This window comes from Electrophorus electricus, chromosome 20 (assembly GCF_041902795.1).
Source record: "Electrophorus electricus isolate QZ-2024a chromosome 20, ASM4190279v1, whole genome shotgun sequence".
Taxonomy (NCBI): domain Eukaryota; kingdom Metazoa; phylum Chordata; class Actinopteri; order Gymnotiformes; family Gymnotidae; genus Electrophorus; species Electrophorus electricus.
Genome location: NC_137516.1, coordinates 3,414,423 through 3,430,000, shown reverse-complemented (window position 1 = coordinate 3,430,000; position 15,578 = coordinate 3,414,423). Strand labels below are relative to the sequence as shown.

Below are 15,578 nucleotides of genomic sequence, written 5' to 3'. Positions count from 1 at the left end.
ACAAGTTTGTGTCTTTCCAAATCCTGTCCAATCAACCAAATTTACCACAGGTGGATTCCAATCAAGGCGTAGAAACATCTCAGAAATGATCAAGACAAATGGGAGGACCACAGAGCTGCATTTCAAGTGTCATATCAAAGGGTCTGAATACTTATGTACGATGCAAAATTTTAGTTGTTCCTTTAGAATACATTTGCAAAATTGTATTCTAAAATTCAGTTTGTCCTTATGGGGTATTGAGAGTCATTATGGGCTATATTAAGTATTTTAAGGACTACTATGTAACTACTGTGAACTATTCAGAAACGTAAATGAAAGAAACATCACAGTAAGATGTTTGTCCAGCCCTGATTTGGCCGTGTGTGCATGTGATCTCGTCAGCAGATCAGTCAGTCTGGTGTAAACAACAGCTGCAGACTCCTCCTGTAGTTCAAAAACACGCAGAGTCTTTGCAGAGTTGGCTTTATTCTGTCTTTATTTTGGTTGCGCGAGTGTGTCTACATGTACACGTGTGTGTGTGTTGGCATGTTGGGATTTGTACAGGGAGCGCATGTGACCATAAATGCCCGTGCAGAAGAGGACGTGGAGCCCGAGGCTATCATGCAGAAAGTGGCCAAGGCATCAGGAGCCAACTACAGTTTCCACAAAGAGTCCAACCGCTTCCGGGACACGGGGCCACAGGGGCCTGTGGTGAGTGAACACACGCACACGCGCACACACACACACAAACACACGTACAAGCCACTGCGAAGACCTGTGGTGAGTGAACACATGTGCGCACACACACGTACACAAACACACACACACACACAAGTCCAAGCGCTCTCGAGACATGGAGCTGCAGGACCCTGTGGTGATTGTGTGTGTGTAGGTGTGTGTCAAACGCGTGCACACACACCGCAGCACTATAATTACGGCCTTCCCAAATTCATGGCTGTGGAAGTCGCATCACACACCATAAAATCAAGCTTTACGTGTGAAATCGGATGCAACGCTTTTTGTTGGAATTACAAACATTGCCATCGTGTTTTGGAAGTGTTAGGATCTGGCTAATATAACGTTAGCACGGCGCTGCCTGTCGACAAATTCTGTGAGGCGCAGAGAGACGCACAAGTCAAAGCACAGACAAGCGGTTTCACCTCAGTGAAAGCACATGAAGCTCAACGCTGTCTCGTGTCGTTCAGCGCTTACCACTCTGTTAAATTAGTGTGGCAGGACAGCCTGGAGAGGCTGTTACCTTCCTAGCCATGTAGCTGCGTGGTAATATTTGCCGTCAAATGTAGCATTTATCTTCCATCATTCATGAAATCTGCCAATTCTGAGACACCAGTTCTGTGCCATTAGCCAGGTTTTCCCGTGAATTGAATAGGGTCTTAACTATAGAGATGCGTCGGCTCTGCAGGTTTGAGCTGTTTGAACCCTAATCATGCAGGTATTAGCTGATGCAGAGTTCTGTTACAAGCCTGCTGTGGGTGGAGCTCTGTCATCTGCACACTCCAACAAATGAGGCTTCAGAAACAACACCAGCGTTATTATAAGAGTGGGGAAGCCACGCGTGATCACATTGTCCTGCTATACTGTCAAAAGGCTGTATAATAGTGCCAGTTGTAGCTAAAGAAGCAGTTGAAGATGGTGGTTAGTGGATCAACATATTTTAGCTGATCGTATCTAGGCTGGCGGCTGGTATATCTTAGTCGGGTTTATTTCAACAGGGTTGTTTTGTTTCAGTTCATTTCTCATGTACTTCCGATTTTCCTTAAAAGCAAGCGTGAACCCGTTTCAGTTGGGTCAGATGGCGGCCTGTGAGGTCCTTTACGACGACGAGTCACTCCCTCCAAAGCACTCCACTTTTCTTTTGTTATTTCTTAAAAAGAAATCTTTCAGAACTGCTTGGCTGCATACACGTGTGGTTTGTCGTTAAAAGAGATTTTGTTCGCGTGCCCTCAGGAGGGCAATACTGAAATGTCTGCACGCACAGGCTTGACTGGGTTCACGCTAGTCTTTCTTATCCGAGGTCCTTTTGTTCCCACAGGGGTCGGTGTATCAGAAGACCAACGCCATGTCGGAGATCAAAAGGACCAATAAGGACAACTTCTGGGCACAGGCAGAGGTAGAAGTCCAGACACAGACCCTGACCGTGCGGGAGGCGCGTGTTGGGCGGGGCCTGGGTTTCACCGGTTTTGACTCTCTCTCTCAGAAAGACGAGGAGAAACGGCGTCAGGAGGAGAAGATGAGGGCGGAGGAGGAGCGCTTGCGGCTGGAGACGGAGAGGAAGGAGCGGGAGGCGGAGGAGGCAGCACAGCGAGAGAGAAAGGCCACGGAGAGAGCGTCGCAGATTGACCAGCAGAGGTGGACGAGATAGAGAACGCACGCACGCACGCACGCACGCACGCTGAGGCGGGTATCCATTCAAGCTTAGTGTAGCACTTTTCAAAATGCAGCATCGCAGGGTCCTGAGCTCTTGAACATTTCCCATATGATTGTTTAGAGGACAATTTCATCTTCTCAAGCCTAAAGAAGAGCACAAGGTCACAGCCATTGTGAGGCCAGCCGAGTGTAGAGCGACTATCCTTCAATATCCTTCATCTCACAAGATGTGGAGCAAAGGCAATAGCTGTTTTAATGCTAACATTCAGATTCCAAAAAGGCTTAATCAACCCAAATGTAGTAAATACCAAATTTGGCCATGTTTGCAGCTGAAATGCCTCAGATAGACAGTTTGCCAAAACTTTGATGACACTGGGCAGGTCCAGAACGCGTGTAAGGTCCACTTTAGCAGTTCGACAGTGATTGTAACATTCGCCTCCCCATTGTCAATGTTTGCAAAAATGTAGTCTTGCAGTAGTGAACACGATGGAGGACGTTGAGCTGGATAAGATGAAGTGCAGCACAGGAAGATGATTTATTGTTTGCACTGAAAGCAGATTCTCAACTTGTGTCGGCTGCTTCTACACCCCCAGCTTGGTGCAGTCCAAGCATTCTGTAGTGGGAATTAGTAGCGGTGACATATAAAGATCAAAAAAGATTTATTTTAGGCCATGTGGTTGTGCTTGCATTTGTTCAGTGTGTTCATACACGTGTGTGTGTGTGTGTGTGTGTGTGTGTGTGTGTGTGTGTGTGTGTGTGTGTGTGTGTGTGTGTGTGTGTGAGTGAGAGAGAGACGCATGTGAGTGCATGTTCTTGTTTGTGTACACATGCATACATGTTTGTACGTGTGTGTTGCGGGGTTGATAAAGTTGTGTTTGAGTTTCAGGAGGTACCAGCAGCAGCTTGAGACAGAGACTCAGAACCAGAAGAAACAACAGCTGGTAAGTACACACACACACACACACACACACACACACACACACACCATGCATTTTCCTGCCTGCCACCCCTTCCAAAAAATTAATATATTTGAAAGCGAAGCTCAGAACTCGCGTATAGATCAGTGGTGTCCTTAGCAGTATTACGTGCCTGTGTGAAACCTCCCGCGGTTTTGCACGTTTTCCCAACATGTCCAGTTTTCTCAGAAGCATAAGCGGAACACCAGCAGGTGCTGCTGTGATGGATGCTGCCTCGTTGCCCGACTAATGTCCCGTAATTCAGCTTTGGTTGCAGAGCTTCTGACGGGGAGGCAGATTTAAAAAATAGGTTTTGAAATGTTCCACGTGCCATCCTCTGTCTCCGCTGGCATGTGTGCATATATGTGTGTGTGAGATTCTTTTAAAGTGTGTGTGTTTCTCCGGTAGAAGGAGGCGCGAGAAGCACCGTCCAAAGGATACAGGCGTGCTATGTCAGTGGAGAAAGCAAACGTGAGTGTGCGCACGCGCTGATCACGGCTCTCTGCTGCGGTGCCTTCGTAAACCTTCGTAAACCTTCCTCACTCAGCATTCCTCTTCAGTTTGCCTTAGTAATGTTTTCTCTCCGTTCTGTCCTCTTTTCTGTCATATTGTGTGCTTGTGTGCATTTGCGTGTATTTACTGTGTCGTAATGCTTGATAAATTTCTGCGTGCGTGCGTGCGTGCTCCTCAGGAGGCTGCTGCTCTGATCTCCCAGCGTTCTGTGAACCCCAGAGAAATGTTCCAACAGAGGGAGCGAGGCGTGGCACCCAGCAGTGCAGACCCCACCCCATCCAGCCCACAGCCAGGTTAGACACGCCCACGATCCGTCTGGTTCGGCCATGGTTCGTTTTCCCATGTTTCTTAGGACATCAGAAATAATGAGGCCATTTTGGCCATTTCTGGCTGCCCACCAGCCCCGCCCACCCACACACCTGCTCAATCGCACCCTCCCATAAACCCCTCTGCTCTGCTAACATGAGCCTTTTACATCAGCATTTCTGCATGTGCGTGCTGGGTTGTGCGGGTCCTCTTCCACCTGAGCGCGAGACCCAGCGTTTGAACTGCAACCTTCACATACTCGCGCGAGACCTAAACGCGCCTAGCCTGACACAGACGATGCTGCAATCTGTGGGGATTAGTGGTCTGGAATATATAAACGGGTCTTCATGAAGCGATATCTGTTGTCTGCTGTCAGACAGGAACATTGGTGCATTTTCTCTCTCTCTCTTTGTCAGTCATTGCTAATACTAATCCCTGCTCTCTGGTTGAGTCTCTTATTTTGTTTGATGTGTATCTACAAGCCCCAGTCTTGTTCAGCCTGGTTCTAGCTCTTTTCAATCTGTGTGTGTGTGTGTGTGTGTGTGTGTGTGTGTGTGTGTGTGCGTGCGCGCGTGCACGCGTCCCTGTCTGTCCTCGTGCGTGCGTGCGTCTGTTTTTTTGTTTTTGTGTGTGTGTGTGTGTGTGTGTGTGTGTGTGTGTGTCCGTGTCAGGGCGCTTGAAAAGCCCTTTTCTGTCTAAGCAGCCTTGTGAGCCAGAGCCACCTCACGCCCCTTTGTGCCCAGTCTCACCTGTACGAGTTGCAGGTACACACACACACACACACACACACACACACACACCTGCGTACACTCATCTAAAAGTTCAGGTGCTGCTAGGGATAAGCCTCTACTGAAAATACTGCTATTATTATAATACAGGTGTAAAATAATTACACCTGTACTCACACAGATGCATGCACACACACTCCGCACACTCACGTAACACATACACATAGCTCCTTACACACAAATAACATTCAGCTGGCCTGATCTACAGTCAAATACCACTGCATGTCTTGTGTGCAGTGTGATGAGTGTGTCCTGTGTGGGAGTGTCCTGTGTGGAGTGTGAGGAGTGTGTCCTGTGTGGAGTGTCTCTTCTTACACCATTCCCTCCTGCCTTTTCCTGCTCAGTGTTCATATACCTCCACTACACCAGCTCAGATATCGATGCACGCACACACACACGCGACCCCTCCGTTCATCTGCAGTCTATCAGTATTCTCATTTCTGTTGGAGTCATTTATACACTATCATAAATATCGTGTGTGTGTGTGTGTGTGTGTGTGTGTGTGTGTGTGTGTTTGTGTGTGTGAGTAGAGCTAAAGCCTGAGGAGAATCCCATATCTGAGTATGAGGAACCTGAGCCAGCAGATGACGCAGAGTATGAAGGTGGGGGACGGACACACACACACACCCACCCTACTAATGTCCATTCTGTTCCTTATTAAGAGCTAGTATTTCATCTTCATTATTTTGCTACACACCATGCTAAATTATTATTAACTGTTCAGCAAGTGCCACCCTGTGGACAAAGGATGACACTGCAAATCGTGACGATCATAAGAATTAATCTGCATAATAAACACCATACCTCTATAGTAATAACACCATACCTCTATAATAACACCATACTTCTATAATAGTAATGACACCATACCTCTATAATAGTAATGACACCATACCTCTATAATAGTAATGACACCATAACTCTATAGTAATAACACCATACCTCTATAGTAATACCATACTTCTATAATAGTAATGACACCATATTTCTATAATAGTAATGACACCATATTTCTATAATAGTAACACCATACCTCTATAATAATAATAATAATAATAATAATAATACCATACCTCTATAATAATAACAATAATAATAATAATAATAATACCATACCTCTATAATAATAACAATACCATACCTCTATAACAATACCATACCTCTATAACACCATACCTCTATAATAACACCATACCTCTATAATAATAACACCATACCTCTATAATAATGACACCATACCTCTATAATAATGACACCATACCTCTATAATAGTAATGGCACCATACCTCTATAGTAATAACACCATACCTCTATAACAATACCATACCTCTATAATAATAATAATATAATAATAATAGTAATAACACCATACCTCTATAATAGTAATAATGCCATATCTCTATAATAGTAATAACAACACCATACCTCTATAATAATAATAATAATACCATATCTCTATAGTAATAGCACTATACCTCTATAATATCATATCTCTATAGTAATAACGCTATACCTCTATAATAATAATAATACCATATCTCTATAGTAATAACACTATACCTCTATAATAATAATACCATATATCTATAGTAACACTATACCTCTATAATAATAGACACCATATCTCTATAGTAATAACACTATACCTCTATAATAATAATACCATATATCTATAGTAACACTATACCTCTATAATAATAATGACACCATATCTCTATAGTAATAACACTATACCTCTATAATAATAATAACACCATATCTCTATAGTAATAACCCTATACCTCTATAATAATAATAATAATGACACCATACCTCTATAGTAATAACGCTATACCTCTATAATAATAATAACACCATATCTCTATAGTAATAACGCTATATCTCTATAATAATAATAATACTATATCTCTATAGTAATAACGCTATACCTCTATAATAATAATACCATATATCTATAGTAATAACGCTATACCTCTATAATAATAATGACACCATATCTCTATAGTAATAACACTATACCTCTATAATAATAATAACACCATATCTCTATAGTAATAACACTATACCTCTATAATAATAATAACACCATATCTCTATAGTAATAACACTATACCTCTATAATAATAACACTATATCTCTATAGTAATAACGCTATACCTCTATAATAATAATAACACCATATCTCTATAGTAATAACACTATACCTCTATAATAATAATGACACCATATCTCTATAGTAATAACACTATACCTCTATAATAATAACACCATATCTCTATAGTAATAACACTATACCTCTATAATAATAATAATAATAATGACACCATACCTCTATAGTAATAACACTATACCTCTATAATAATAATAACACCATATCTCTATAGTAATAATGCTATACCTCTATAATAATAATAACACCATATCTCTATAGTAATAACGCTATACCTCTATAATAATAATACCATATCTCTATAGTAATAACGCTATACCTCTATAATAATAATACCATATATCTATAGTAATAACACTATACCTCTATAATAATAATGACACCATATCTCTATAGTAATAACACTATACCTCTATAATAATAATGACACCATAGCTCTATAGTAATAACACTATACCTCTATAATAATAATAATAATGACACCATACCTCTATAGTAATAACACTATACCTCTATAATAATAATAATAACACCATATCTCTATAGTAATAACACTATACCTCTATAATAATAATAACACCATACCTCTATAGTAATAACACTATACCTCTATAATAATAATAATAACACCATATCTCTATAGTAATAACACTATACCTCTATAATAATAATAATAATGACACCATACCTCTATAGTAATAACACTATACCTCTATAATAATAATAATAACACCATATCTCTATAGTAATAACACTATACCTCTATAATAATAATAATAATGACACCATATCTCTATAGTAATAACACTATACCTCTATAATAATAATAACACCATATCTCTATAGTAATAACACTATACCTCTATAATAATAATAATAATGACACCATACCTCCCAACTCTCTTCACATCTTTCCCCCCTCGTTCTCTATTTCTCTCGGTCACCCTCCCTCCCTCACACTCTCTCTTTCTGTCAGATGTGATGCCAGTCAGTGAACAGTATAACTCCCACGCGACGGAGAAGCAGCCGCCGGCACAGTGTGAGCCCACAACAGAGCCAGAAAACATTTACGAGGAGCCGCCGCAGGTACAGCCACACACACACACACACACACACACACACACACACACACACACAAGTATAGCGAGCTCACACACATATACACACATACAAGCAAACACAGGTACAGCATGCGCACACACACACACCCCTCTGAGGGGCTTGTGGTATCTTGGGTCGTACATAGCTAAGCGCTGCAGCTTGCTGACAGATTTGAACGAATATTTAGATTTTTAAAAACATTTCTGAGGCCGTAGGTGAGGAATACCCCTCTGTAAGGAACAAAATTGGACATCTTCAGAGACTAAGAAGAATTCAAAAAAAATATGGTTGATGAACCATAGAGACAACCGGCAGAAAGGTCCACCTTGAGCAGTAAACGTAGACATCTTTGCCTGAAGTATGAAGGGAACTGAGAGTATCTTTAGACATAGTAAGCTGCATAGACATTTTGTGTGGAAATTCCCAGCTACAGAATTTCTTGCCATAGAGATCCATATGTATGATGTGTATTGCGTCTATAGATTTAGTCATAGTTACAGGAGTCACGCTAGTGTGTGTGTGTGTGTGTTTTAGCAACCAGCATTTTCTCCAGTGCAACAGTCACTGTGGTGTTGCGTTCACCGCCACAGACGTTCTTTGTCTCTATTCCTGCGCAATGAATTGAGTTCTCTGCAGTTATACGCAGGCCAGACTGCCTGGAGCTTATCTGAAACGCCCGAGTAGCGTGGCGCTTGAACGCAGCATGGCAGATTAAGGAGAGAACCTTTTGTGTGAAATGTTTTAGCAAACTGTATTAGATCATTCTTAACCCTGAAGCAAAAGGTGCAAATCTTACATAAACATCAAGCACTTAGACCAAGACATACATCAGAAAATAGCCTTAATAGTCACTTAGTGTTAGTAATTCACACACTCTGACTTTGCACTGCTGAGGATGACATCAGCTTCTGGCTTTGACTGGGATTGGTGACTCTAGACACTGAAAGTCCATGAGAGTGGCTAATCGTCACGGCTCTGAGCTGGCCGTGACCCCTGCATCTCGACAAAGTGGAGACATTCAGGCTCGCTGTGCTCAAATACATCAAAAATCCACTAACTAATGTGTGAAGGGTAAATATCTTTGTGAGTGCTCAGCTTCATTCAGAGTTGCTTTTTTTGGCGGGGGGCGGGGGTTTGGGTTCTTACTGAAGTCGTCGTTGGTCTTTGTACTGGGAGGTGTGCTGCATGTTTGTGATGCTTGATGCCACCTGTTTCTCTGTCAGGCGGAGGAACTGAAGGTGTACGAGGAAACAGGTGACCGTGGCATCTGTGCCCGAGCACTGTATGACTATCAGGCTGGTAAGTACAGGAGGGTGTGTGTGTGGGTCATTACATGCTGTCTCACCTAGACCTCCATGGATATTCCCTGGGGGGAAAAAAAAACCTCTATTAGTTTCAAGGGGCCGTGCAGAACCCTGCAGGAATGTGGCCCTCTGTGCGAAGTTTCATCACTTTTGCAGTTCTTTGTATGTATGGTCTATTATTCACTGAACATCCAAGAAACCCTGAGGATAAAAGGAAAATTTGCAACATGTACTCATGTAAATATTTGTTGCTGAATGTTTTACAGTAATCAAATTAATAAATATAAATCTTTTTTTACCCAAATGAAGTTTTCTTTCATTTACAAAGATTAATATCACTAGTTTTTACTTTTTTGCAGGCAAATGTTAATATAGTTGTATCCCATCTAGAAGTTATTTGGTGTTGCATAAATAATGAGGTCACAGATGTTGCAACTTCAGAGGTGGAAAAAAAACACTTTAATATATTCTGACTGTATTTTCCCAAGAGTGATTATTCCAGTTTCCTTAAAACTTTTTTTAATACATCTTTAAAAAGATATGACATTTACATAAAAATTTAGCTCAGGATTTTGTAGAGCTACAGGACATCACAAGGTCGCATGAATTTAATAAAAGTCTTCAGGGTTTTTTTTTGTTTTTTTTCTGCCCAAGAAAATTTTTGACATGTACTGTGAGGTCTAGGTGAGGTGGCTTGGAATGACCTTTGTGTTTCATCTGTGTTTGAATACTGTTGTATTGAATTTGTATTTGATTACAGTTAAGATGGGGAAAGGTGTGAATTAATGGAAGCCTGTAACTATGCGTGTGTCTGTGTGTGTGTGTGTGTGTGTGTTCTCTCCTTAGCTGATGATACAGAGATCTCTTTTGATCCAGATGATCTCATCAATGGCATTGAAATGATTGATGAAGGCTGGTGGCGAGGCTATGGTCCTGATGGCCATTTTGGAATGTTCCCGGCCAATTATGTTGAGCTGATCTAACCTGCCTGTCAGTGGGTCGCCCAATCACATCTGGGCAACATCAACCTGCCTCACCCACATTTGACAGTTTTCTCGTCGTGAGAGGGATGGGTCCATTATATTTGATTGGATAGACTGAAGCAAAAATCATGCACCAATGAAAAAAGATATCCCATGAAACCATGAAGATATTCTATCAGTTAATGTACTTCTGTTTTTTATTACATTTCAAGATTCTATCAAACCACGTCTAAAAAAATGTAGCTTCTGAGTGCAGTGGCCAACACCCAAATGAGGCCCCGAGAATGTGTTTGTGTGTGTGTGAGTGAGAGACAGAGAGAGAGAGAGGCAGTAAACTCTTTGTTTCAAGTTTTTTTTTTCACATTTACCTTGAATTTTCCGTGGATCAAATTAACACCCGTCTTGTTTTTCCGTAATATTTTACGCCTTTATTTTCCCAAGTTTACTTGCATTTCTGGAACCATTCCTGTTTGAGCAGTTCAGATTTTCAGGAGTTAGTGACACACTGTACCTTTAAGGTGAACTACGCTGTGGACCAGAGAGGTTTGGTGCTGCCGTCGACCTGCGCACCAGAACCGGCGTGGTTCCAGCTCACCTTGTTTTACCTTTTCTGCCTCTCCCGGGTTCTGAGCAGAAGCACACGCTGAGGGATCAATAAGCAGTAATCGATACGACTGCGTTTCTTAACATTCCGGAGGCATGACCATCATACACTTCTCAAGGGCCTCAATACCATAGCCTTCCTGCCTGCTCGCTCAGAAATATGGAGAGAGGTTGTTCTGTTTGTTTGTTTTGTCTAAGTTTCAGGGAACTATAATTATTTTCTTGCCTTAGAGTTTGGGCTGCCCTTTGCAATGCCTGTTTCTACAGTGTGATGCAAACGTCTGCTTAATTTACGCCGGCATAACGTCACCATTTAAGAACACACACTGTAATTGCTTTCGGGGCAGTGCCAACAGAATGGTGAGGGAGCGAATGGAATACGTTTTTTGGAGAAATCTTTAATATTAACCTGCGTGGATGCGCTGCCTGCAGGAGATTGGTTCATATAAGCAGATCATTGTGAATAGCTAATCTGTGTGCAAAATTGTTACTTTAACTAGAAAGGTGAAATAAAGGAACCTAAAATGCTTCCTCTTGCCGTGTGATTTATTTATTTTTTTATTGTTCTAGTGGGGATCTAGAATGAATGATACAACTGTGGTCAAGTATGCCATGAGAGAATTTATTGGGTTTTTTTTTTTGTTGTTGCAAAGATAAATATCAGCAGACAAGAAACCCACGTTCACACCATGGTGTGCCGAATTAACTGATCCGCGAAAAGTGTTCAGGAGCACATGTCAAATGTCCACCCTCCGACAGCGAACAGTGCATGGCATGCCCAGCGTCATCAATTTTAAACGATCGACTCTGAAAGCGCCAAGCAGAACTGATCATAGATGCAGGAAGTGGGAGTTACAGGTCACGTCAGGTCATCTCAAAGGAGCTTCAGCGGCTTGTGGATTTTAGAGGAGGTTGATTGGGATTGTCCACAGTTCCTGGATCAGTTTACCAGAAAGTGAACTGTCTGGGGCTAGGCTGTCGATGTGCTTGTGTTTAGCACATGGCTCAGACTATTTCACCCAGAGCATCTCTGGTGACGTGCTTAATATTCTTAAGCAACATGCATTTGAAATTCCCAACATTAAACACATTTTAATATTTAAAAAAATGTTTAGATTTTTTTTTCTTTCTTTTTTTATTGACTTGGGGATGTGGTATACCTCAACCATGCTATGGTAAGGGTGTGCAATTATAGTTTGTGTTTTGTTTTAATGCACAAATGAGGTTCTTACGTATATGACTATAAAACATGTAACATTAGTTATTTTTCTCTGGAGTTGAGAAAACCACTTGATTTTTTTTTTGTCATATTTTGTTTTCATTTCTGCATTAGTGTATTTTCTACACAGCTTTTAGAATCAGTGTGTGGTTCTGATGAACCCTAACCTCAACAGAAGCACAGTGTGTAAAACCCAGTTTCCTGGAATAAGAGAAAATCAACATGACCGTTTGGGGATTTTTTTTTTGTTTTGTTTTATCACCCCAAGTTTCACTTTCAGCAGAAAAAAAAACAGATTGTGCATTTTCCCCTTCGTCTAAGATCCAAATCATCTTGCTTTTTCTTTTAAGTGAAATTGTAACTGAACTCATGGTATAAGCATTCGTGTAACTATGTTCATGACATCCAGCAAATTAGTTAGCAGCACTATATTACCAAGTCCGTCTTCTGGTGCTGATATTCTCAGACAAAAGCATTTTAGTCTTTTTCACTTCTGCAAGCTGTGTTCTTCTTTTAGATCATCGGGAAGCTGAGAAGTTGACGTCATATGCAGGGTCATGCCGAATTTTAGTACAATATAAACTTTATTGCAAAAAGGGAACCAAGAAATGTCTTGACGGAAAATATCACTTCACTTCTGCAAAAACAGCAGAGCTGCTGCCTCGCCTCATGCTGTTGTCTAAGGAAAGAGATGGTTAGCCAAAGCGTTGCTTCAAGTTCCCTCAGCTAAATTCCAGCTTTAAGCTTTCAAAGGTTTTTTTGTTTTTACAAACCTCACGAATCAAGGGAATGTCCTCAGAAGGGGGTAGGACCCTCTAAAGCTGTAATCTCTGTAAGATGTTAAAACAAACAAACAAACAAACAATGCATTTAAATAAGTTAGCCAAACCACACTGGCTTTTCAGCTACTAACCTCAGAAATTGTTTTTTAACTTTCTGAGAAATGTTGATGTATAGAAAAAGGCCATTAGAGTGCCATATGTCATTACTATTTAGCGTGAAATGGAAATGTGTTTGTTTTAACATGAACAATCAAAGGAAAACTTTTCTTTGTGGCTAATTCAGTTTCTGAACAGTCATTCCAAACCACACGTGATGACTGCGCGTATATGATTGATGTATATTTCTCACATATTTGCATCAGATTTGTCTTAAACAGGAGATTTTGACAGGTGTGCGCCTTCAGGAAGTTATTTCAAAGCAATGAAGCGGAATGTATTGGCCAGTCAAATTTATAGGCTGGTTTCTTAAATGTTTTTTGGGAAGGATCTATTTTATTTTGTGCTCTCTCTCTCTCTCTCTCTCACTTCTGGATTTTGTCAAGTTACTGATCGACAGCACATAGTGTCCAGGCTTGGTGATGGTGCTCCGTTTCACACTGATAATATTTAGCATATAGTACTCTCTGGCTCAGAACTGGAAAAAAATGGCTTTAATAATCTGTTTCTCAGTTCCCAGGATAGTGAGTCAAATGAATTCTTTGTGGTTTGGACTGGAATGACGATATTTCTTGTTAACTCTTTAACGTCTGTTTTCATCTGGGCTTTTCTTACGTTTTGCCGCTCTCATTTATTCTCTCGCACTCGCTCGCTCCGCTTGAGATGAATATAAGGGGGATTTCACTTTTTTTTACAGATGATCTTGGCTGCCTCTGCCTTGTCTGTAGGGCCCTGCACTCTTCACTGTTCCACTCTGTGACTCACTTGTGCAAATTTACAGCTTCAGAACTCCCTCTGTTTACCCCACTTTTTAACATCCCACTCAACGGTTTGCATGGAAGTCTAGAATCTAGTCAGCAACTACACTGAGGCACCCAGTCCACTCTAGTGGAGCAAGTGATATTATGAATTGACATTTTTTCCATTGCGTTTAGCTCAGTCTGAATTTGGCCTAATACAGGTTGGAGTGGGGAAATACGTACGTATTGAGCCAGTGTCTTACAGCCTCTTGCTGAAATGGTGACCACATGCTGGTAAATTGCACACTTTGCGCTAATGACTCAGATGCGTCTGTATGTCTTTGTTTGTCAAGAGACGGCTGAGCGCATAGCCTGCAAGGGATGGCTCCCTCTGATGCTGTTCTGTCCAGCTGATCTGAGATCAGAGAATGTGACCTCCATTGCACCCGCTGTATCAATAGCTATTGCTTTCTTTCTTGCACTAATTTCCACAGAGGACACTGAGCTGCTCAGAATCCAGCCAACCAAAGCTGCAGGTTGACATGTGGGGACTGTGATATTCTGACAGTGATCTCAGGTTGAGTGTGGCAATACAGAATCTCATGAACTGAAACCTCCCTAATTTCCATTCCACTGATATCAGTACAGACAATTTTGTATGTGAGATTCATTGATTCGTGTACCCATCCAAGTCCATCTGTAAGTAACCGCTTAGGTGGCGAAGACCGTGTGGCATGGATACCACCCCTGTGGTCGCTGATAAGCAAGAGGAGGACGGATGTTTTGTCTTAATATTTTCACAAGAGAAACTCCCTTGGCGTGTGTCTGGCCTGTGAAGTGGAGCCTCTGTTATACTTTTTGACATTTAAAGGTTAAACGCGCTTAAAGGTCAGGGACTATCCGGGCAGGTGGAAGAGAGAGAGAGAGAGAGAGAGAGAGAGAGAGAGAGAGAGAGAGAGAGAGATATAGAAGGAGAAGGAGGGTACTCCATAGCGCGGATCCTAATCATCTTCGGGTCAAGCGGGTGTAGTTCGCGACTGAACACAGAACAAGGCACTGGCCCGACAGGACGAGCCCTTGAGCGCCGAAAACAGGGTGTCCGTTCAATCCGTCTGTGCCATCAGGATGGGACGTCCCGCTTTCCATGGGGTGGCACGCAAAGGTCTTGCACATGGGAGACGTGAGACAGATGGACAGAGGGGATCAGTTCAGATGATGTGTCCTGCTTGGTGAAATCTCCACAAATGGCCAGTATAGGACCTCTAATCCTGCACACATGAAACAGAATCAAATGTACTCCATAGAAGGACCAGCAGATCTTAATTTAAACTGTATTTAATTTTGGTGAATTTAACTCTGTAGGGGTTAATGTTTCACTGGTAATATTACAGAAAACCTATATAGCCTATAGAAGCAATAGTCAAACATGGTGAAGCACAGATTACACTTTTAAATGGTTTCCCTGTAAGATACAGTGGAATACATTGCCTTTGGATACACAGTACCAAGAACTAACTTAGCGTTCGTTTTAAGACATCTGTGTTATTAAACTTTCATACAGAGTTGTTGTTGAGCTATTATGTGCTAAGG

At 41.5% G+C, this 15,578-nt stretch overlaps 1 protein-coding gene and 1 long non-coding RNA gene across 4 annotated transcripts in view; one reads left to right on the top strand and one right to left on the bottom strand.

Annotated features, from left to right (window-relative positions):
* Positions 1–11,619, top strand: part of dbnlb (drebrin-like b) — a 17,823-nt gene extending 6,204 nt beyond the window's left edge. Inside the window, exons 5-15 of one of the 3 annotated variants that reach the window (XM_081702974.1) lie at positions 544–690; positions 2,033–2,110; positions 2,198–2,349; positions 3,254–3,308; positions 3,735–3,794; positions 4,015–4,129; positions 4,814–4,906; positions 5,461–5,532; positions 8,077–8,186; positions 9,425–9,500; positions 10,352–11,619. In XM_081702974.1, coding sequence (XP_081559100.1) covers positions 544–690; positions 2,033–2,110; positions 2,198–2,349; positions 3,254–3,308; positions 3,735–3,794; positions 4,015–4,129; positions 4,814–4,906; positions 5,461–5,532; positions 8,077–8,186; positions 9,425–9,500; positions 10,352–10,488 — 1,095 coding nt within the window. In that variant the 3' untranslated portion in view covers positions 10,489–11,619. Of the gene's footprint in view, positions 1–543; positions 691–2,032; positions 2,111–2,197; positions 2,350–3,253; positions 3,309–3,731; positions 3,795–4,014; positions 4,130–4,813; positions 4,907–5,460; positions 5,533–8,076; positions 8,187–9,424; positions 9,501–10,351 lie in introns of all 3 variants that reach the window. The other 2 variants (XM_027024183.3, XM_027024184.3) reach the window with 2 other exon arrangements.
* A 53-nt stretch (positions 11,620–11,672) lies between these two features.
* On the bottom strand, positions 11,673–14,875 carry LOC145652569 (uncharacterized). Its single transcript, XR_014118777.1, has 3 exons — positions 14,232–14,875; positions 13,084–13,140; positions 11,673–12,989 (listed from the first exon to the last, which is right to left on the bottom strand). It is a non-coding gene; the product is annotated as an uncharacterized LOC145652569 (long non-coding RNA).
* Positions 14,876–15,578: the final 703 nt, after the last annotated feature.